We start from the raw sequence: 22,039 nt of genomic DNA, 5'->3' as shown, positions 1-22,039 counted from the left end.
GTAGGAGGAGGTGCGTGATGGACCTAACATCTTCTTGGTTCTTTCGGTAAAGTCACGTAGAAGGGAAGTAATAAAATTATAAAAATAAAACATAATAACATAATTCTCACGACGTTTCGGCCACAACGCAAGCAGCCGTCCTCAGGTGAAGAAATGTTTTATTTTTATTATTTTATTACTTCCCTTCTACGTGACTTTACCGAAAGAACCAAGAAGATGAATCCCTGCAGTCACGAAATCTTTAAAGGGACCTAACATCGTTGAGCAGGCGTTGGTCGGCGCGCTGGAAGAATGACACCGGGAGGTTATTTTAAGGACAGCGTGAGATATGGTTATGCGGTGGGGGGCAGGGCAGCGGGGTGGGGGTAGTGTTAGCTTTTGAACATATACTGTCAGAAATTATTTTGACTCAAAGCACGAATAATGAAAAATATTACGGAGTGTCGTTTCGTCATATTTAGTCACGTTCATGTGAACTCCCTCGCACGGGATGCAGGAGGTCGTGAGTTCGGTCCCGACACTGACGCCTGCTGTATACTTTGAGTTTGTGTGTGTCTCTCTCTCTCATCATCACCATCGCAGTGGCTATGAGATATTAACTCCCTCGCCTGGTACACAGGAGGTCGTGGGTTCGGTCCCGACCTTGACGCCTGCTGCTGTATATTTGTAGTGTTCGGTGTCTCTCTCTCTTTCTCTCTCTCATCATCATCGCAGTGGCTATGAGATGTTAACTCCCTCGCCTGGTATACAGGAGGTCGTCAGTTCGATCCCGACCACTGACGCCTGCTGCTGTATATTTGTAGTTTGCGTGTCTCTCTCTCCCCGTGGTCGCGTGGATTATTCTCCGGGTCCTCCGGTTGCCCCCTCCACATCTAGAGGCGACATCACCACGCGTCTAGAGTGTTTGGCTACAATACATGTCCACGCGATAAGCCACTTCGTTGGACGCTCAATCGTGGCCAGGTCGCTTTGTGAAAAAGAGATCTACGCAGCTCGGTGGGCCTAACCTGGCAAAATACGAAAAAGTAGCGAATCGGATTGTTAACAAAAAATTATTCGGATTCTATCACGAACGCTCGTCTCTCTCTCTGCTGCGAAGTAATGGCCAGAGCCCGAAACGTTGTCTGCTATATATTTGTTTACTTTTTCCGGCCGACGTGTTTGTCTTTGTTGTTGCTGTGCTGATGCAGCGAGGCCACGGATCTCCCGTGTAAGATAGCCGGGTAACCGGCTCAACGAGACCACCATCATCATCATCACCATCCGTGTAACAACATGGAATAAACTTAATACTGTTGCATGTGCTGAGTTTTTTCGTAAAAAAAACGAGTTGTTGGCCAAGTAATTCCAACAAATATTGGTCATTTGCAAAGAATGTAATTGTTTAACTTGACTGTGGATATTCTCCGTTGGCTGATTGTGTTTCGCTGATGTTTTTGTGACTGAGTTTCGTTCTTGTCTGTCTCCCCTCCACTCAACCACTCCTCTCTCATATCCTCGCTCCCCCCATTGTCTCCCCTCCACTCTGCCTTCCCTATCTCCCTCCATCACACTCCCACCATCACATCCCTCTAGCGACATCTCTCCATCACACTCCCACCATCACATCCCTCTAACCACATCTCTCCATCACACTCCCACCACCATCACATCCCTCTAACCACATCTCTCCATCACACTGCAACCATCACATCCTCACTGTCACATCTCTCCATCACACTCCCACCACCATCACATCCCTCTAACCACATCTCTCCATCACACTCCCACCACCATCACATCCCCACTGTCACATCTCTCCATCACACTCCCACCATCACATCCCTCTAACCACATCTCTCCATCACACTCCCACCATCATCACATCCCCACTGTCACATCTCTCCATCACACCCCTCTGGTGATCCCCCAGCAGTGGGGTAGCTGCTGACGGAGTTCACCCCCACCACGTGGTGGGGGGGGGGGAAGAGAGAGCACGGCGCGGAGAGGGCGAGGGGAGGCCTCGTCGGACAGGCGGGAGGGCAGCACCCTGGTGGGCGAGCGAGCCTGGCGTCAGTTCTACCGGGTGGGAGGGCAGCGATGGCGACGGCCGCCAGCAAGGCTCACGCGGGCAGCGTGACAAACCGCAGCGACCCGCGCTCTGTCAACTCCCGCGTCTTCATCGGGAACCTCAACACGGCCGAGGTGCGGATCCCGCGGCGACGAGGCGACGGGCAGGGTAGGGCAGGGTAGGGGGCCGGGACCGCCGAGGCGCTGACGCCCGGGTTTGGAATCCAGGGGACGCGGAGCCGCAGCGACAACTCCTCCGCTTGAGTGATGTCGCGTGGTGTGTTGGACTTCTTTCGCACCGTACGTAGCCAGCCGTGCTGATCGGAGGTGCGGGGGAAGGCCAACAAGGTGAACACGAAAATCGGTTCTGAAGCGAGTTTTAAAATCTAGATTTAAAAGTGCATTGCTTCCAGTAGCTTCCTAATATCAGAAGGAAGAGCGTTCCAGACGGCCACAGAAACGCCGTGGTGGTGGTGCTGCTGCTTTGTCCACGCGGGGTCGGTTTGGTGACCCCGGGGGCTCGGAGGTCAGACAGCCGAGCCGGTACGGCTGAGATCAGCTTCCAAACCGTGATGGGTTTTTGTATTTTAATTTTCGGAGCTGCTGGAATTGAGCCAAATTTAGTTCGAAAATGTTGCGAGTAGGCCCATCCCCCCTTACCAAAAAAGCCATGGAAAAAAGTGTCTTCATAAAAATGTATATAACACAATTTATTTATTTCTATTGTATTCATAGACAGTGTTTTTGTCCAGACATTGCTGGCTGGGCCAACATAAACTCTCTACACTTTCAAACTTAATTTGGCTAATTTCCAGCTCCGACAATTTAAACATGTTTTAGTTTTCGACTGTCATGTAATGACACTTATTCCCATATGCAGAGCAGATGGGGGGGGGGGAGTAGAAGGGGAAGTGCTGCCACTTTTATTCTTGATGGCCTGGAAGCCTCTTGACGAACGGACCCCAGAATTTTGACTCCCGATTCCGCGTGGGGCAATTCTCCAGCGTGAATAATAAGGGCACTGCACTGCTCTGCACTGCTCTGCAAGACGTACGTTAAAAAAAAAGAGCTTTACGACTTATCGGATTCCCCCGGTATGAATGAAGATTCTGAGATGATGCCGATAGCACAATTGTTGGGGTACATTCGGAGCAACATTTAAATAAGCGACACGTAACGCGTGCGCTGACTTCCTCTTTGTAAAGAGGCATGGACTCGTGCAGCGGACGTCTGGTGACGATCAGAGGTCGCAAACGGGTTTTGATTCCTTACCCGTACCCGTACCCGGCCGCACCAGGGTCGCAAACGGGTACCCGTACCCTACCCGATACCCGGCTACCCGTACCCGGCCGGGTATCGGGTAGGGTACGGGTACAGGCACCCGATTGCGACCTCTGGGATGAAGCCATGTTGCAGGTGCGGGTGGGTTGATTCTAGGAACTTGAATTGTGAGAAGAGACAAGACGTTGGGAAATGAGTGACAAACGGTTACTCACCAGTGACTCACGGTCTACCCGGCTACCAGTACCCGGCCGCACCAGGGTCGCAAACGGCTACCCGTATCCGTACCCGGCCGGGTACGGGTAGCCGGGTATCGGGTAGGGTACGGGTATCGGGTACCCGGTTGCGACCTCTGGTGACGATCGCTGCACGAGGTGGAAGTCCCTTGGGAATTCCAGTAATAGTTTGAAGGATGTTGCCACGACGCGCACGGTTTTCAACTTACGCGAGGCACAATCTTCCATCAGCAGGAAAAATGATACGGTTACTGTCCTCGGACACGTTTGGATGCACAGGAGAGATGGTGATGATGATGGAGTCTATGATGACGGCGGTGTTGGTTATGGTGATGAAAATGATGATGTTGACGGTGGCGATGATGATGATGAAAATGGTGGTGGTTATGATGGTGGTGGTGGTGATGATGATGGTGGTGGTGATGATGGTGGTTATGATAATGGTTGTTGTGATTACGGTGATGATGTCGATGGCAACAACAACAAAATAATAAAAACGATAAATAAACCAGCTCAGTTTGCATACAGTGCCAGATCCAATTTGGGTTTGGTGTGGGCGGGTGTCTTTGTGGGAACCACCCGCCCCTTAAGACCCTGAATATTATTATGATTATATTGATATTAAGCAGAGACAATACTTTACATGGAATATTTATTTTATACAAGTCGGACTCTCCAGACATGGAACCACACACACGACGCCACACAGCAACAACAATGATAACATCCGCCATTCGTCACGGAGTGGAGGTGACGTCACCACGGCGTTTGTGCCAGGCTAGGTGCACCTTGAGGCCACACACACACACTTGCAGATACGATACACTTAATTTATTTTAAAATGTAACAACAATTTCTAGGGGGAAAAAATACCGTGACAAAAGTGTAGGTTTAGTCGTGATGACTAATAAACACGCTGCTTTATTTTCAAGAATAACTTTATTTTTAGTTCACTTGGTGATACAGTAATCGTGCTGTGACGGTTCCACCTGAAGACGGAGGCTTGTGTTGCCTCCGAAACGTCGTGATTTTTATTTTATTTTAATTCTACTTTTATTAATTTTAAATTTTTACCTACGTGACTTTACCGAAAAAACCTAAGAATATAACTTAAGATACCATGTGTCACCAACATTACAAAAAATCTAAACCCAAACAATAAAGCACCACCGTGAACGCGGCAAACACAAAGCGTCACAGACGCAAGCGCGGCCACGTGACCAATCGAAACTTTTTAGCCACAAAACCACAAATCCCCGCAACGTCAAATAACAAACTCACAGCGGCGTAACCCCAAATCAAACCCGCGGCTAACTCTGCGGCCAAAGCACTGACCCCCCGCGGCAACGGACCGCAAAACAACGCGTGATGATGATGGAGTCTAACGTCCGGTCCCGAACGTCGCTTATCCAACGTTCACCGGCGGTTCGTCGGCAGCAGGTGTCGCGCTCGGAGGTGGAGGTGCTGTTCGCCGAGTACGGGCCCGTGCTGGGGGTGTCGCTGCACCGAGGCTACGCCTTCGTGCAGTACGGGGACGCGCGCAGCGCGCGGCTCGCCGTCTCCGCCGTCAACGGCCGCGTTCTCGCCGGGCAGACCCTGGGTACGACTCGCACACAGCCCCACCCCACCCACCATCCCTCCCTCCCTCCCTCCTCGCCCCCTCCACCCTCCCTACTCGCCCCTCCCCCCTCACCCTCCTCGCCCCCCCCCCACCCTCCCTCCTCGCCCCCCCCCCCCCTCCATTCTCCTCGCACCCCCCCTTCCTCCTCACCCCTCCTCCCTCCTCGCCCCCCCCCCTCTCCTTGCCCCCCCCTCCTTGCCCCCCCCTCCTCACGCCCCCCCCCCCTCACGCCCCCCCCCCTCCTCACGCCCCCCCTCCTCGCCCCCCCCTCGCACCCCCCTCGCACCCACGCTCCTCTCCACCCACCATCCCTACTTGCCCCCCCCCCCCTTCTCGTCCCCCCGTCACCCTCCTCGTCCCCCCTCCCTCCTCGCCCCACCCATCCCCCGCACCCCCCCTCCTCACGCGCAGCACCCCCTCCTCACACCCCCCCCTCCTCACACCCCTCACCTCTTCGTGCTCATGGGCTCACACGTCTCTCCTCCTCCCCTCGTGACCTCCTCACGCCACCTACTGCCCCTCTATCTCACCCCACCTCGTCCCACCTCCGTCGTCGTCACCTCCTCCTCCTCCTAAACTCGTCCCTACCATCGCCACCACCACCAAGGCTCCCTGCACTCACCACCACCACCACCGCACGACTCGCAGCCTCCTCGGCACAACAGCTGCGTGGCCCTGGGGGGCGGCGGGGATGGTGGAGCGGGGGGGGGGGGGCTGGGGGAGTGGGGGAGCAGAGGGGGTGGCTGGGGGGGAGTGGGGGAGCAGTGGGGGGTGGGGGAGCAGTGGGGGGTGGGGGAGCAGTGGGGGATTGGGGGAGCAGGGGGGGGGCTGGGGGAGTGGGGGAGCAGTGGGGGGGTGGGGGAGCAGTGGGGGGTGGGGGAGCAGTGGGGGAGTGGGGGAGCAGAGGGGGGGCTGGGGGGGATTGGGGGAGCAGGGGGGGCTGGGGGGAGTGGAGGAGCAGTGGGGGGCTGGGGGGGGGAGCTGGAGGGCTGGAGGGGGTGGGGGGGGGCAGGAAGCGCTTGGGGGTGTGGACAGACTCGGTAATTAATGATCGCCCGCGCTCATTATGCAAATCGCGAGGCTGCCTGTCCCGCGAGTTGTTGCGTATTTTTTTTTTCTCAAATAAAAAATCATTTTGCGCGAACTGTAATATGTACTGGCCCGTCGGTCACGATCTATCCACTGCTGGGTAGCATAGTATAGCAATGCATTTCATGTCGCGGCACCGCCGTCTGATGCCGGCCTTCATAGACGCCGCTCGCTCACAGGCACTTGCCCCAAGTCCACTTCGGGCTGCACGGGGGACCTTTACCTGAAATCCACAACGTAGCCGCCGCGCAGCCAACGTGTGCCTGCTGATGAGAGGGCCGAGTGTCTAAACCGAGTGTCTAAACCGAGTGTCTAAACCGAGTGTCTGAACCGAGTGTCTAAACCGAGTGTCTAAACCGAGTGTCTAAACCGAGTGTCTAAACCGAGTGTCTAAACCGAGTGTCTGAACCGAGTGTCTAAACCGAGTGTCTAAACCGAGTGTCTAAACCGAGTGTCTAAACCGAGTGTCTAAACCGAGTGTCTAAACCGAGTGTCTGAACCGAGTGTCTAAACCGAGTGTCTAAACCGAGTGTCTAAACCGAGTGTCTAAACCGAGTGTCTGAACCGAGTGTCTAAACCGAGTGTCTAAACCGAGTGTCTAAACCGAGTGTCTAAACCGAGTGTCTAAACCGAGTGTCTAAACCGAGTGTCTAAACCGAGTGTCTAAACCGAGTGTCTAAACCGAGTGTCTAAACCGAGTGTCTGAACCGAGTGTCTAAACCGAGTGTCTAAACCGAGTGTCTAAACCGAGTGTCTAAACCGAGTGTCTGAACCGAGTGTCTAAACCGAGTGTCTAAACCGAGTGTCTAAACCGAGTGTCTAAACCGAGTGTCTAAACCGAGTGTCTAAACCGAGTGTCTAAACCGAGTGTCTACACCGAGTGTCTGAACTGAGTGTCTAAACCGAGTGTCTAAACCGAGTGTCTAAACCGAGTGTCTAAACCGAGTGTCTAAACCGAGTGTCTAAACCGAGTGTCTAAACCGAGTGTCTAAACCGAGTGTCTGAACCGAGTGTCTAAACCGAGTGTCTAAACCGAGTGTCTAAACCGAGTGTCTAAACCGAGTGTCTAAACCGAGTGTCTAAACCGAGTGTCTGAACCGAGTGTCTGAACCGAGTGTCTAAACCGAGTGTCTAAACCGAGTGTCTAAACCGAGTGTCTAAACCGAGTGTCTAAACCGAGTGTCTAAACCGAGTGTCTAAACCGAGTGTCTACACCGAGTGTCTGAACTGAGTGTCTAAACCGAGTGTCTAAACCGAGTGTCTGAACTGAGTGTCTAAACCGAGTGTCTAAACCGAGTGTCTAAACCGAGTGTCTAAACCGAGTGTCTAAACCGAGTGTCTAAACCGAGTGTCTAAACCGAGTGTCTGAACCGAGTGTCTGAACCGAGTGTCTGAACCGAGTGTCTAAACCGAGTGTCTAAACCGAGTGTCTAAACCGAGTGTCTGAACCGAGTGTCTAAACCGAGTGTCTAAACCGAGTGTCTAAACCGAGTGTCTAAACCGAGTGTCTAAACCGAGTGTCTAAACCGAGTGTCTAAACCGAGTGTCTGAACCGAGTGTCTAAACCGAGTGTCTAAACCGAGTGTCTAAACCGAGTGTCTGAACCGAGTGTCTAAACCGAGTGTCTAAACCGAGTGTCTGAACCGAGTGTCTGAACCGAGTGTCTGAACCGAGTGTCTAAACCGAGTGTCTAAACCGAGTGTCTAAACCGAGTGTCTAAACCGAGTGTCTAAACCGAGTGTCTAAACCGAGTGTCTAAACCGAGTGTCTGAACCGAGTGTCTGAACCGAGTGTCTGAACCGAGTGTCTAAACCGAGTGTCTAAACCGAGTGTCTAAACCGAGTGTCTAAACCGAGTGTCTAAACCGAGTGTCTAAACCGAGTGTCTAAACCGGCCCAGCAGTGTTGTTGCTCGTCTGGAGTAGACGCTGCGGGAAGTGTGGCAGTAGTCGGGTTCTGTGTGCACTGTCGTCAGCCTGCTTATGTCGCCGTGAATGCTGGTCGCCCAACCAAAGCACTATCCAGACTCAACCCCCTGCTTAGCTTAGCAGATCTGATGCAATCGTTGAGATTTGGTCACAGCAGTCATTTAATTAACGTCAAGCCCAAGAAATGAAATAAATGCATGATAACCACAGTTACTCTTTGGTTATTTCGGTAAAGTCGCGTAGGTATAAAACAAAATAAATCACGACGTTTCGGGCGCGACACAAGCGCCCGAAACGTCGTGATTTATTGTGTTTTATAACTAAGTGACTTTACCGAAAGAATCAAAGAGTATGGATTCCTGCAGTCACGAAAGCTTCAAATCAAGATATAACCACAGTTGCTGTTCGTTTTACACCACACGCGTCTCTGGTTAACGATAATAACAATGATACCATTTACTTAGACGGGAAAGTCTCGCTGAGTATAAAGAAATGTCTTCACGAGTTTCCTGCTACATTGGGACGTTGGACCATGAATTCCACCAATCGGAGTTGTGGCTTCACTTCATGACGAAACCCGGAGAACCCAGAGAAAAATCAGAAGCGCCGTACAGATAGATTCAAGAATACCACTGTTTGCTCACCACGCAGCCCAGGCGTACTACAAACATCTGCCTGCAATTCCCAGGTGGGCTCCCATGCAAGTGCCAAGCAAGGCTAAAACCCGATTAGCTTTCAAGATTCGCAAGGATCAGGTATAATCCGTTCTTGCGCTTGATGATTCTAAAACAACAACAACAACAACCAATAGCGAGGGGTGGAGTTCGGGAAACGGTGGACTTCCAGGTTCAGGTACCGTCCGTTCGCGACGTTGACGACGACCACGACGACCGCCACGACGACGATTCAGCGATGCGCGTTCCGTGTCGATGACCGACCGCGGCAGTCGTCGTTGTTGGACCAGAGGTCGCAAACGGGTTTTGATTCCTTACCCGTACCCGTACCCGGCCGCACCAGGGTTGCAATTGGGATACCCGTACCCGTACCCTACCCGATACCCGGCTACCCGTACCCGGCCGGGTACGGGTATCGGGTACCCGATTAAGACCTCTGGGATGAAGCCATGTTGCAGGCGCGGGTGGGTTGATTCTAGGAACTTGAATTGTGAGAAGAGACAAGACGTTGGGAAATGAGTGACAAACGGTTACTCACCAGTGACTCACGGTCTACCCGTACCCGGCCGCACCAGGGTAGCCGGGTATCGGGTAGGGTACGGGTATCGGGTACCCGATTGCAACCTCTGTGTTGGACCCTGGGCCCGACCGCCACGCGCGCGCACGATCGACCGCTGCCCTCTAGCGCCCGTGCCGCGTCGGCGCGCAGACAAACTCCGCGCGGAGTTTTCATCGTCAAACTCAAGCAGCGTTCCCCAACCTTTTTGGCACCAGGGACCGGTTTCGTGGAAGAAAATTTTTTTCACGGAGCGGGGGGAAAGGGGGGTCATCAATGGGTCTTTCCCCCCTTTTCAAAGAAGCTCTGCAGCGACGTTTGTTTTTTACTCATTTTGGCTACTAGGGGTTAGCTTGTGGCAAGGCTGTAGCCATGAAGTCAACATGGGGGGGGGGACCAAATCTTCCAGGGGGTCTAGGGGTCCCCCATCCCCAGAAAAAATTAAAATTTTAAAACGAATTTCCTGCCTAAAATATTAAAAAATTCACCAACACATGGGATGGACTTTTAATTATTTTTTTACAATAATGTCTAATAGTGTATTGTATTACATTGCTCTGTTTTTTTATTTTTTACCTTTTTTTGTTTCATTGTATGCAATGGCAAAGATTAGGGATTAATAAAGTACAACCATAACCACAATCATATAAACATAAATCTATGCATTGTTTTATGAAGACAAGTCCAGATATTGTGGCCAAGGTTTAGCAAATTGTTGTTTTTATTTACATAGCATAGCCATTATTATGTTTTAAAAGTATTGTTTACAGCAATATATTGGGGGGGGGGGCATTTTCAGCATATTTGAATATTGGGGGGGATGTGTCCCCCCCAATATATATATGATAATTACGGCCTTGGCTTGTGGGCTTACCAACACTGTGACTGCTGAGACAATTGCGCAGTGCGTGAAAGAGGCGCGGATGGAAGTGGTGAATAATAAAACAATGGGGGTGGGTTCCACGCGCGGACTCACCGCTCTCACCTCCTGCTGCTGCTGTGCGGCCTGGTTCCTAACAGGCCACGGACCGGTACCGGTCCGCGGCCCGGGGGTTGGGGGCCCCTGATGTAGAGGACCGTGGTCGTCATTGCAAGGCCCGCGAGCCCACTGGGCGGCACGTGGTGGCCTTTATTTGCGCCCCCCCCCCCCCCAACAAAACACAAAAAGTGAAAACAACCCCCATCATCGTGCTGCTGTCAAACACCCCAGTGGTTTCAAATGTGTGGCGGCACTCACGCTAAGGATGTCTTATCTCCTCTGGAGGATCACACTGCGCAAGCAGTGGCTGTATGTGGACCCTATGCACTGGCGGATCTTCATGGTTACACGTGCAGGAGAGTGGTGGCGCAGCAATTAGCGCACCACTGCGCTAAGAGGACAGACCCAGGTGCGACGGGTCGACTGACTGAGATGACTGGCTGATGCACCATCTGTGCCCCCTACTATGCCAACTTGCTGTGCTTTAGCCACCCAGCGCTTCGTTCGTTGTTGTGAGCGTCGCTTCTCTGCCCTCCGTTGTTGCTGGAGTGCGACTGCCTCCAACTGCCCAGTAGCAGCGTCCTTCACGAGCCTCCTCCACAGAGGCCGATCTTGACACCGCTGATACCAGTCATCGGCAAGTCCACTCAGCTCCACATCCTCCTGTACCACATCACTCCATCTCTTCTCTAGCCCGTGCCGCGCCCGTTTAGCCCCCTCTATCCGGCCGAACAAAAGTTGTTTAGGCATGCGGTGGCTGGGCATGCGGGCTACATGACCCAGCCAATGCAGCCTTGCCTGCCGGAGGAGCTCACCGAAGGGACTTTGTCCAGATCTTTCAAGGATATGCGAGCTCCTCACACAATCCAGCCTGCAGGTTAAACCCAGGATGGATCGTAGGCAGGTCAGCCTAAATGTTTCTAACCGGCGAAGATGCTCCATTAGGGGGGTCCACGTTTCGCAAGCGTAGAGAAGGTAGGGAATGACTGTGGCCGAGAAGACTCGTAGCTTCGTGCGGAGCGACAGACCAGGTAGCTTCTACACAGCGTTACGTAACCGATGAAAAGATAATGCCTCTCGACTGATTCGGAGTGAGACCTCTGCTCTCAAACCGGAGCCGGTCATGAGCACACTGCCCAGGTATGGGAAACTCTCCCCTCTCTCCACAACTGCCCTATCACCAATTGGGAGTTGTGGGGGTGGAGTGTCCGATGGTACAAAATACCCAGGCAGGTGCACAGACGCACACAAATACACACACACACATAGACTCTTATCACACACACACACATGCACGCAACCCCACTCCCATCCACCAGATGGCACTGCGTCGCCGCTCCTAAACAAACGCGCTCGCGCGCCCAACGGCGTTCGCGCGATCTGCAATCACGATGTTAAATCATCGAGCATTCACGTGGGGACCGCTAGTCATTAACGTCACGTTCGTCTATGGAGACAAACTGACGACGGATTTTGACGACGCCTCGCACTCGTCACTGAGCCTACCCCGCGCTGTGCACAGCTCTGAGCGATGCGCCCCACCTTCTCCCAGTGTAAAAAAAAAAGTAACGTTGTCTCAACGTCGAGCCAACGTTGGCAGCACAACAGTTCCAACCGCATGCCAACGTCGGCCCAACGTCGTGGCGCGTTTACTGAGATGCGCAACACGTTTCAGCACGCCGTACACCTTACAGTGGAGTGCTTCGATGTCGTCTGCAGTTTAATGTCCCCGTCGTTGAAATCATCGATGCAGCAGCAGCTCCGTCCGTCTGTCTGTGGCGGGGTCGGAGGTGGGGACGCGCCCCAACTCCCGTGAAGATTGTCCCATTCGAGCGAAACTCCGGCGTCAAGTTCTGACTCGATTTAGGAGCAGCCCTGCTGCAAAGCGGCCACGCAGAGCCGTCCCTAAGCAAAATTTGGTTGGAGGCCCCTTTGATGTATGATTTTTTTCACCCACCAGCTAGCAGTGACTCTAGGGGGCCCTCTGCTGGCCACGGGGCCCTTTGCAATTGCAAGGGTCGCTTAGTGGCTGGGCCGGCTCTGCGGCCACGACGATCGAAGGAATCGCGCAGAACGACACGCGCGGGGAACAATTCGAACGTTGCGACTTTGGGAATGAATTCTGGCATTAAGCGTCCCCGCACTCGCAAGTCGGACACGCTCGCAAGTTGGAGACACGCGCGTGGGAAACGTGCTACGTAATGTGACGGATAATTAGGCAGCTGGGAAGAACACAACGCCTGTATTTTAGTGCTCATCGATAATACGCTTCGGGTGGGTGGAAAGGCGCGGCGGTGGCTAGGAGATGTTAACTACCTCGCCTGGTATGCAGGAGGACGTGGGTTCGATCCCGACCCTGACGCCTGCTGTATGTTTGGAGTTTGAATGTTCTGCCCGTGGTCGCGTGGATTTCTGTTTTGGGTCCTCCACTTTTAGAATCAACGTCACGCGGTCAGAGTCATCGGCTGCTGCTATAAATTTACACGCGATAAGCCGCTTCGTTGAGCTTTCATTTCTTTTCAGGTCGCTTCTGGAAAAAAAATATCTACATAGCTCAGTGGGGCTTTACCTGGTAAGATGAAACAACGAGTTTCGTTTTGTTTAAACGATCGGCTTTGAGCAGAGGACTCACGGTGTGCCCTTAAGCCCTGAGCCTGAGCGTTGGAAATTGCGGTCGACCCGTCCCGTACGGCCACGGGGCAAAGTCGAGTTCCAGACAGTGGAGGCGACGTTCCTTTCCAAGGAGGTTGTCCTCGGAAGCCGCAGCGCCAGCTGGGCAGGGTGCCTCGTTTTGCCTCGGAGCGTTGAGAGGGTTTGGGGGGTGCGATGGGTGGATGAGGATGCAAGGGCGCGGTACAGATTTTGTTAAACTCCCGCTGCCCGTGTGCCGGAGATAGCGCCGATGACGACGACGAAGACGACGACGATGATGGTGACGATGGTGACGATGGCGATGAAGCCACTGCCACCGCATTCCAGATCCTCAATCAATCCCCCCCCCGCCCGCTCCTCGCGCACACGACACGGAATTCGTTCGTTAGCCTCCTGGGCACGGAGCCACGATACATCCACGATCCATTCACAATACATTCACAATCCATCCACAATACATTCACAATCTATTAACGATACATTCACGATCCATTCACAATACATTAACAATACATTCACAATATATTTACAATACATTCACAATACATCCACGATCCATTCACGATCCATTCACAATCTATCAACAATACATCCACAATACATTCACAATACATTCACAATACATTCACAATACATCCACAATACATTCACAATACATTCAGAATACATCTACGATCCATTCCACGATCTATTCACGACCCATTCACAATCCATCCAACAATCCTTCCCGCTGTCCCTGCGTCGATGCCATCATGAGGGCATCCATTCTGACTGTGAGGCCGGCCATTAACAACGACCCTCAGTCCACTGCTGGTCGCAGGCCCCTATCAGCGGCTGCGTAGGTCACGTGGGTCGTCCGACCATACTTCACCACTCTGGTCATTGTGGCTTGGCCGATGACAGGATGGGAGCGGGGGGGGGGGGGGTGGCCCAGGAACGGCGAATCATCAACATCGCATCGTCACTTTAAGATGTTTTCTTGCTCATGTTTTAGTTTTTTGTTTGTTGCAGTTGCACCCGATTCAAGAGCCGAATGGCTCACAGGGCTATGTTGCCTCCGAAACGTCGTGATTTTATTGTTTTTATTTTTTTATTAATTTTAATTTCATTTTTCACCTACGTGACTTTACCGAAAGAACTAAGAGTATGAATCATTGCAGTCACGAAAGCTTCAAATCTAGAATTATACCAAATGAATGAATGAAAATAAATGAAACTGAAATCGCTAGCGTCAGCCCTGCCCCGATATCGAACTCGGGTCCACGAACAACTCCACACCAAATGACGACCGTTGTCGCCCCGGTGAGAGAGAGAAGAGGGTGGAGGTGGGGGGGGGTTCAGCAGCCTCCCCACCACCACCACCACCTCCATCTCGTTACCACTTCGGTCACGCCGTCGCTCTGCCAGGCGGCGATGTAATTAATTCATGTAATTGCCGTAATGTTTTGCCCTTCAGCAGCGCGTCCCAGAAAGAACACCCCCCACCACCACCCACCACCCCGTTATTTAGGGGCTGGCGCTCGGTTCACAGCCTCGCGCACCGCAATTAGGAACGTGTCAACGTTATTTCAAGTTATTATATTGTTTTTATTATTGTTATTAATGTTTCGAGCCTTCGCTTACTCGTGCGGTGGGAACACAATGCCCCGTGTCCTTCATTTACAGCCGGGGGGAGAGACGCGCGCGTATTATCGCCTGCGATTTTACCATCATTATCAGCAGCAGCAGCGCCACCACTACCATCATCACCACCACCTTTACCACCGTCATTACCATCATCACCACAAGCATCATCACCCACACAAATCATCACGATCATCAACACCACCATCATCACCACCAATATCACCACCACCATCATCACCACCACCACCATCACCATCACCACCATCATCACCACTACCACCATCACAATCATCACCACCACCACCATCATCACCTCCACCATTATCACCACCACCATCATCATCACCACCTCCACCATCATCACCACCACCATCATCATCACCTCCACCATCATCACCTCCACCATCATCATCACCTCCACCATCACCACCACCACCATCATCACCTCCACCATCATCACCACCACCAACACCACCACCGCTGCCGCTGTTATCATCATCTTTTCGGTCATGTTCAATCCACTGCTGCGTGAAGGGTCTTACTTCACCGAGAGCAGTCGCCACCACCTCACTCATCCCGCGATTGTAACAATCCATCTGGTGCCTGCGCTTCAGCTGATTTGTCATCGCTTCATGTCGCGTCGTGGCAATCCGCGCCAGGAGCGTTCCGTCCTGGCATTTATATTCTCAGATACAGTACGGAATATCAGCAGAACATAGACATTGCTGTATTGATACAGTATATATATACACACTATGATCAAGCGGACAGAGTGCAAACGGATCCCAATGCTGAAACATAATCTGCATGTTACTCGATCGGCAGAGCCGTCCCCGAGGGGTACGGCGAATCGGGGCGACTGCCCCGGGCCCCGCGCTTTGGGGGGCCCCACGCGGCGTGATTTTCCCCGGGGCCCCGCACGGCCCTGTCGATTAGGATCACACGCAGCAGCCGGACTACGTGTGTATGTTGACTTTGTTTGTACCGTACGTAGCCAACCGTGCTAATCGGAGGTACGGCGGAGGAGGGGTGGGGGGAACAACAAACAAAACGCAACAAAGCTGTTCTAAAGAAATGAGTTGCTCCATCGCGAAGGCTTAAAAGTGCATAGCCGCAGCGGCTTCCTATTGTTGTGGCGATGAACGCGTGGCTTGCCTGCGTGTGCCTACAGGTAGGGGGGGGTCAAGGTTTGACAGATTTTTTTGCGAACCTATTCAATGGATGTCCCCAAATCACGCGTCCAAGTTGATGTCTGTGAGCCATGCGGTCGCGCCCCAGTTCATCGCCGGCAGCGGTGTCACGGCGCAGCTGCTCAGGTTTCTTTGCTCTCTCTCGTACGCACTGCGCGTTGTGGGGTGTGTGGTCCTGGGCCTCACCTAGGTCGACTCAACCTCAAAATGAGTAAATATCGCCACGATATTTGATGCTTGGCTATGCACCCCCTCGCGTGCCGTGCCGGCCTTCATAGGTGCTCGCTAACAGCACTTGCCCCTACAGTCTGTTAAGGCTATATGGGGGATCTTTGTGTGTATAAATCAGCACGCAACGAGAGAACACTTTGTTGGTGTTCAAGCGGTCGTTTGATTGCTAAAATCACGCAGTGCTTTTGATGGGAACTCTCCTTGATGGGCGTCAAAAGAAAAGAAAAAAACGTGAAATCACGACCCGGAGAGCCGTTCGTAGAGACTGAGGCATGAACTCAGAGGGGATGCGTTCCCGATGCCGCCATTAAATCGGAACGATGTGAGAGTTAAAACCTCGGGGATCATCCGAAGCGTACGCAATGTTTTGGATCGTTTCTCTTAAAAATAAAACAAAAGAAACGGGATGTGACGTCACTGTTAAAACGTCGCATTCCGCTCTTTTGTCGCCTGAGCCCAGTGTCACGTGACATCGGGTGACGTCACTGCTGTCAGCACGTGGGCAGGTCGGCCAATCATCTCGGCGAGTCAACCCATGGCACCTGGGGTCTGTCCCGTGACCTCGTGCCACCTCGCGTGGCCTTTAAAGTGCACCTAGCCTGGCACAAGCGCCGCGAATAGTGCGTGGTGTTGTTGCTGTTGTGGCTGTTGTTGACAACCTCTTTCTCGTCGCACTCAGATCAATGTTGCGCACCACCGCGCACCAATCACAGTATTCCGCACAATGAAAGCGCCTCCGGTACGTACTTTATTTAAATGTTAAATTGCCCTCGCATCTTGCGTGGGGTGGAGGGGGGAGTGGAAAGCTTGACAACGGAATAATGTTTTGTTCAAATTCATGACCATACAATGTGTTTTTGCTTTTCATAAAAATATTCTGATCCTTATGAGACCTCCTTTACCAGTGGCAAAATATTGTAATAGATTTTTACCCTTACCAGTGGCAAAATATAGTAATAGGTTTTTTACCCTTTCAACATTGAAAGGGTAAAAAACCTGTTACTATATTTTGCCACTGGTAAAGGAGGTCTCATAGTGTAAATGCTTACCCCGAGCTCTCAATACTCTGATAGTGCGCTGTTTTTGAGTTGTGTGCCTTTTGGCGTCACCTGGTCCAACACCAATGGAGACTAGGCTCTAAGAAAAGCTGTCTCGGGTGTGGACCAATCAACTTCAAGGACAGTGCATATCATTATCAGAGTTGTTTCTTTATGTTTGCATTTTGACTACTTGTGTTGTGGTTATTACAAACATGATCCCTTGTATAAAGGTGTCAGTTTTTGCACCAGATAAAAGGGTAAACACCTATTACTATTCAGATCCTTATTAACTCGTCCCCGAGAATGGACGTTACTATTAACAGGCCGAGCCAGGCAGGGCGGCCCAGCCACGGTCGGGATGAGCTGAGCTGAGGCTGCCTGGCTGCCGCTTGCATCGCTCATCCGTTTGCGTGGGACGCTTCGTGTGATTTCCCTCGTCGGCCGCCGTGCCTTAACGGCGGTAGGAGAGAGAAGAGACTTTTGACTTTTAAACAACTTTTATTGCCGCCAGCAGCAACAGCACTGGAGGCGATTCCGATACGAAATACACAAAGTCATCAGCAAACAAATAACCAACACGATACATCCACGCGCTGTGGCGCTAAATGCACCGCGCACAACACGAAAGAAAAGCCACGTGGTGGTGGTGGTGGTGGTCATCGCGCACGCCACGGTGACGAGCGAGCGCTTCAGAAGGTGAACACGAGGGTGCCGTCCACGCTGGTACAGAGAGGAGCTTGTCCGGCCCCCCAGCGTTCGAAGAAGACGCGCTGCACATCACCGACATGTGTGTGGTACGCGTGCTCCAGCCGGAGCCGCGCCTTGAGCAGGCCCCTGAACACTGGAGACACAGAGCAGCCGTCAGTGTCACCTTCCAGCATGTTTTTTCTCATCTTATACACCGCCATCTTCGCCTGAGCACAGGCGAAGTTGGCGAGGTCATGGCGCTTGTTAGCCAGGTAAGGCACCACCCCATATACGAAGCTGCTGTTGTAGAAGGGCACCCCCAGTTTCCTGAAGATGTTCCCCAAAAGGATAATAAGAATAAAACAAAAAAAAACAAGAGAGAGGACGGAGAGAGAAGAGAGAGTGACAGAGAGAGTGAGCGAGAGGTGGGGGTTTACATAAAGCAAAGTTTAAAAATGTAAAAAAAAAAATACGAAATGATGAACGAAGCACAGTGCCGACTACACCGAGCATCTTCTTGTTTCCACTGATCGTAAAAAAAAAAAAGCGAGAAGAGAAGGAGAGAGATAAGAGAGCGAGAAAAGAGAAAGAGAGAGGAGAGAGAGAGAGAAAAATCCCATTCCGTGGAGGCTCTTGAAGTTGACTTTGTGACGTCCGGCGTGCAGCTACGGAAGCGGTGGCATCACCGATCGCAGAACGCCCCGGAGGGGGGTGGGGGGTGTAGCTTGTTACCGGAGCGCGGTCAATGAACCCGTTCGTGCCCGCTCGGAGGGGGTGGGGGGTGGTGGTGCGGTGGCGTTACCAAACGTCCCTATTTGTTTTCATTCACCCCCCCCTCTCTCTCCCCCTCCTTTGTCATAATTATAATTTTCAAAAATTACTTGGGAGCGCTGCATAAGCACAACGAACAAACACGTCAACACGTCCAACGATTAGCACGGTTGGTTATGTACGGTGCGAAAGAAGTTTAGCAGACATGCAACCAGAGGTCGCAAACGGGTTTTTATTCCTTACCCGTACCCGTACCCGGCCGCACCAGGGTCGCAAACGGCTACCCGTACCCGTACCCGGCCGGGTACAGGTAGCCGGGTATCGGGTAGGGTACGGGTATCGGGTACCCGGTTGCGACCTCTGCACGCAACGTACATAACAATGGCCTGCAACGAAAATATGACGTTTCGAGCAGAGCCCCCTTTTTCATGGCAGTGAGAATATATGTAATGGGGTAAGTTACTTTAAGTTACTTATCCTATAAATTGCAGGGGACGCTTTAAAGACAATCAGAATTCCCTCCGGCGTGAAGAAAGGCAGTGAATGTTGATCCTATTAGGGCAGTGAATGTTGTTCCTGTTAGGGCAGTGTATGTTGATCCTATTAGGGCAGTGAATGTTGTTCCTGTTAGGGCAGTGAATGTTATTCCTATTAGGGCAGTGAATGTTGATCCTATTAGGGCAGTGAATGGTGTTCCTATTAGGGCAGTGTATGTTAATCCTATTAGGGCAGTGAATGTTATTCCTATTAGGGCAGTGTATGTTGATCCTATTAGGGCAGTGAATGTTGTTCCTATTAGGGCAGTGAATGTTGTTCCTGTTAGGGCAGTATATGTTGATCCTATTAGGGCAGTGAATGGTGTTCCTATTAGGGCAGTGAATGTTGTTCCTATTAGGGCAGTGAATGTTGTTCCTGTTAGGGCAGTGAATGGTGTTCCTATTAGGGCAGTGAATGTTGTTCCTGTTAGGGCAGTGAATGGTGTTCCTATTAGGGCAGTGAATGTTAATCCTGTTAGGGCAGTGAATGTTAATCCTGTTAGGGCAGTGAATGTTGTTCCTATTAGGGCAGTGAATGTTGTTCCTGTTAGGGCAGTGAATGTTAATCCTGTTAGGGCAGTGAATGTTGTTCCTATTAGGGCAGTGAATGTTGTTCCTATTAGGGCAGTGAATGTTAATCCTGTTAGGGCAGTGAATGGTGTTCCTATTAGGGCAGTGAATGTTGTTCCTGTTAGGGCAGTGAATGGTGTTCCTATTAGGGCAGTGAATGTTGTTCCTGTTAGGGCAGTGAATGTTGTTCCTATTAGGGCAGTGAATGTTGTTCCTATTAGGGCAGTAAATGTTAATCCTGTTAGGGCAGTGAATGGTGTTCCTATTAGGGCAGTGAATGTTGTTCCTGTTAGGGCAGTGAATGGTGTTCCTATTAGGGCAGTGAATGTTGTTCCTGTTAGGGCAGTGAATGGTGTTCCTATTAGGGCAGTGAATGTTGTTCCTGTTAGGGCAGTGAATGGTGTTCCTATTAGGGCAGTGAATGTTGTTCCTATTAGGGCAGTGAATGTTAATCCTGTTAGGGCAGTGAATGGTGTTCCTATTAGGGCAGTGAATGTTGTTCCTGTTAGGGCAGTGAATGGTGTTCCTATTAGGGCAGTGAATGTTGTTCCTGTTAGGGCAGTGAATGGTGTTCCTATTAGGGCAGTGAATGTTGTTCCTGTTAGGGCAGTGAATGGTGTTCCTATTAGGGCAGTGAATGTTAATCCTGTTAGGGCAGTGAATGTTAATCCTGTTAGGGCAGTGAATGTTGTTCCTATTAGGGCAGTGAATGTTGTTCCTGTTAGGGCAGTGAATGTTAATCCTGTTAGGGCAGTGAATGGTGTTCCTATTAGGGCAGTGAATGTTGTTCCTGTTAGGGCAGTGTATGTTGATCCTATTAGGGCAGTGAATGTTGTTCCTATTAGGGCAGTGAATGTTGTTCCTATTAGGGCAGTGAATGTTAATCCTATTAGGGCAGTGAATGTTAATCCTATTAGGGCAGTGTTGCTGACAAATGCGTTCCCGTTGTTTGTTATCTGGGTTTTTCTCAGCCTCGTCCGCCCTTTGAGAGGGAGCGGTCCTGGGAAATGTCCCTCTGGTTTAGTTTTTGTTCTGTCGTTTGCATCATAAAATAAAACCCACTCCACGTGGTTCCATTGGCGCGGATCTCATACACATCCTGGCCTGTTTGCCTAATAGTTCAATTACTTTCCCTTTTAACTGTGTGACATTTTCTCTCACCTCGTTGTACTATGCGTAATTACGAGGTAATTCAACCGCGACAACATGTTTTACAGGACATTGCATTTCATGTTGGTATATATTTATACGGTAGTTTTGATTCTTGTTTTATTTCTCTCGCCGTAAATATCCGTCAATTGCCATTCGGTTGACCCGGGTCACTCATGCAAATGAGACTCATCCTGGTCTCTTGCGTTTTCACCTGGTCACAACAAAATCAACTTGAAACTTTAATTCACTCATTATCTCAACTCAATCAGTTAACCACTCACCCACCATCTCACTCACCACCTCATTCACTCACTCATTATCTCACTCAATCAGTTAATCACTCACCCATCATTTCACTCACCACCTCATTCACTCACTCATTATCTCACTCAATCAGTTAACCACTCACCCGCCATCTCACTCACCACCTCATTCACTCACTCATTATCTCACTCAATCAGTTAATCACTCACCCATCATCTCACTCACCACCTCATTCACTCACTCATTATCTCACTCAATCAGTTAACCACTCACCCACCATCTCACTCACCACCTCATTCACTCACTCATTATCTCACTCAATCAGTTAACCACTCACCCACCATCTCACTCACCACCTCATTCACTCACTCATTATCTCACTCAATCAGTTAACCACTCACCCACCATCTCACTCAACCGCTCATTCATTCACTCAATCACTATCTCACTCATCCACTCAATCGTCCACCCTCTCACTCATCCACTCATTAATTATTCGCTCACTCACCATCTCGCTCACCCATTCATTTGCTCACCCACCAAATCACGTATTTAACTCACTCTTACAAGTGACCGCTTATCATCGTCTCCTTGACTTCCCACCTTGATGAAGAGAAATACACTCGAACCAAATTCATTGGTCACCTCTTCCCACCATCATCATATGTTCTTCATCTCCCCGTCAAGTGTCTCTGGTGAATTTGTTTGTGTGTCGGAGGTGGGCCAGCCCAGCTGGAGGTGGCCCTGAGCCGATGGAACTCGGCGGATCGGTTGGAAAAGCGAGGGATTAAAGATTAAACTTTCGGTGGTGCAAGTCGTATTTATATGAAACCAAAAGGGGAGGAAACTTAATTTTTAAAAATGCCCTGAAGGATCGCGGGAGAAATTACATTTACTCAATTGGGAAT

At 51.1% G+C, this 22,039-nt stretch overlaps 1 protein-coding gene across 1 annotated transcript in view; it reads left to right on the top strand.

Moving 5' to 3' along the window:
* The first annotated feature begins 1,731 nt into the window (after positions 1–1,731).
* The window catches only part of LOC144732312 (RNA-binding Raly-like protein), a 97,111-nt gene continuing 76,803 nt past the window's right edge, over positions 1,732–22,039 (top strand). Inside the window, exons 1-2 of the mRNA XM_078613782.1 lie at positions 1,732–2,184; positions 5,004–5,166. Of these exons, the coding sequence (XP_078469908.1) occupies positions 2,080–2,184; positions 5,004–5,166 (268 nt within the window). The 5' untranslated portion in view covers positions 1,732–2,079. The remainder of the gene's footprint in view (positions 2,185–5,003; positions 5,167–22,039) is intronic.

This window comes from Lampetra planeri, chromosome 42, assembly GCF_965212315.1.
Source record: "Lampetra planeri chromosome 42, kcLamPlan1.2.h2, whole genome shotgun sequence".
NCBI classification, from domain to species: domain Eukaryota; kingdom Metazoa; phylum Chordata; class Hyperoartia; order Petromyzontiformes; family Petromyzontidae; genus Lampetra; species Lampetra planeri.
Note: the sequence above shows the minus strand (reverse complement) of the source record. Positions and strands in the feature narration are given on the sequence as shown.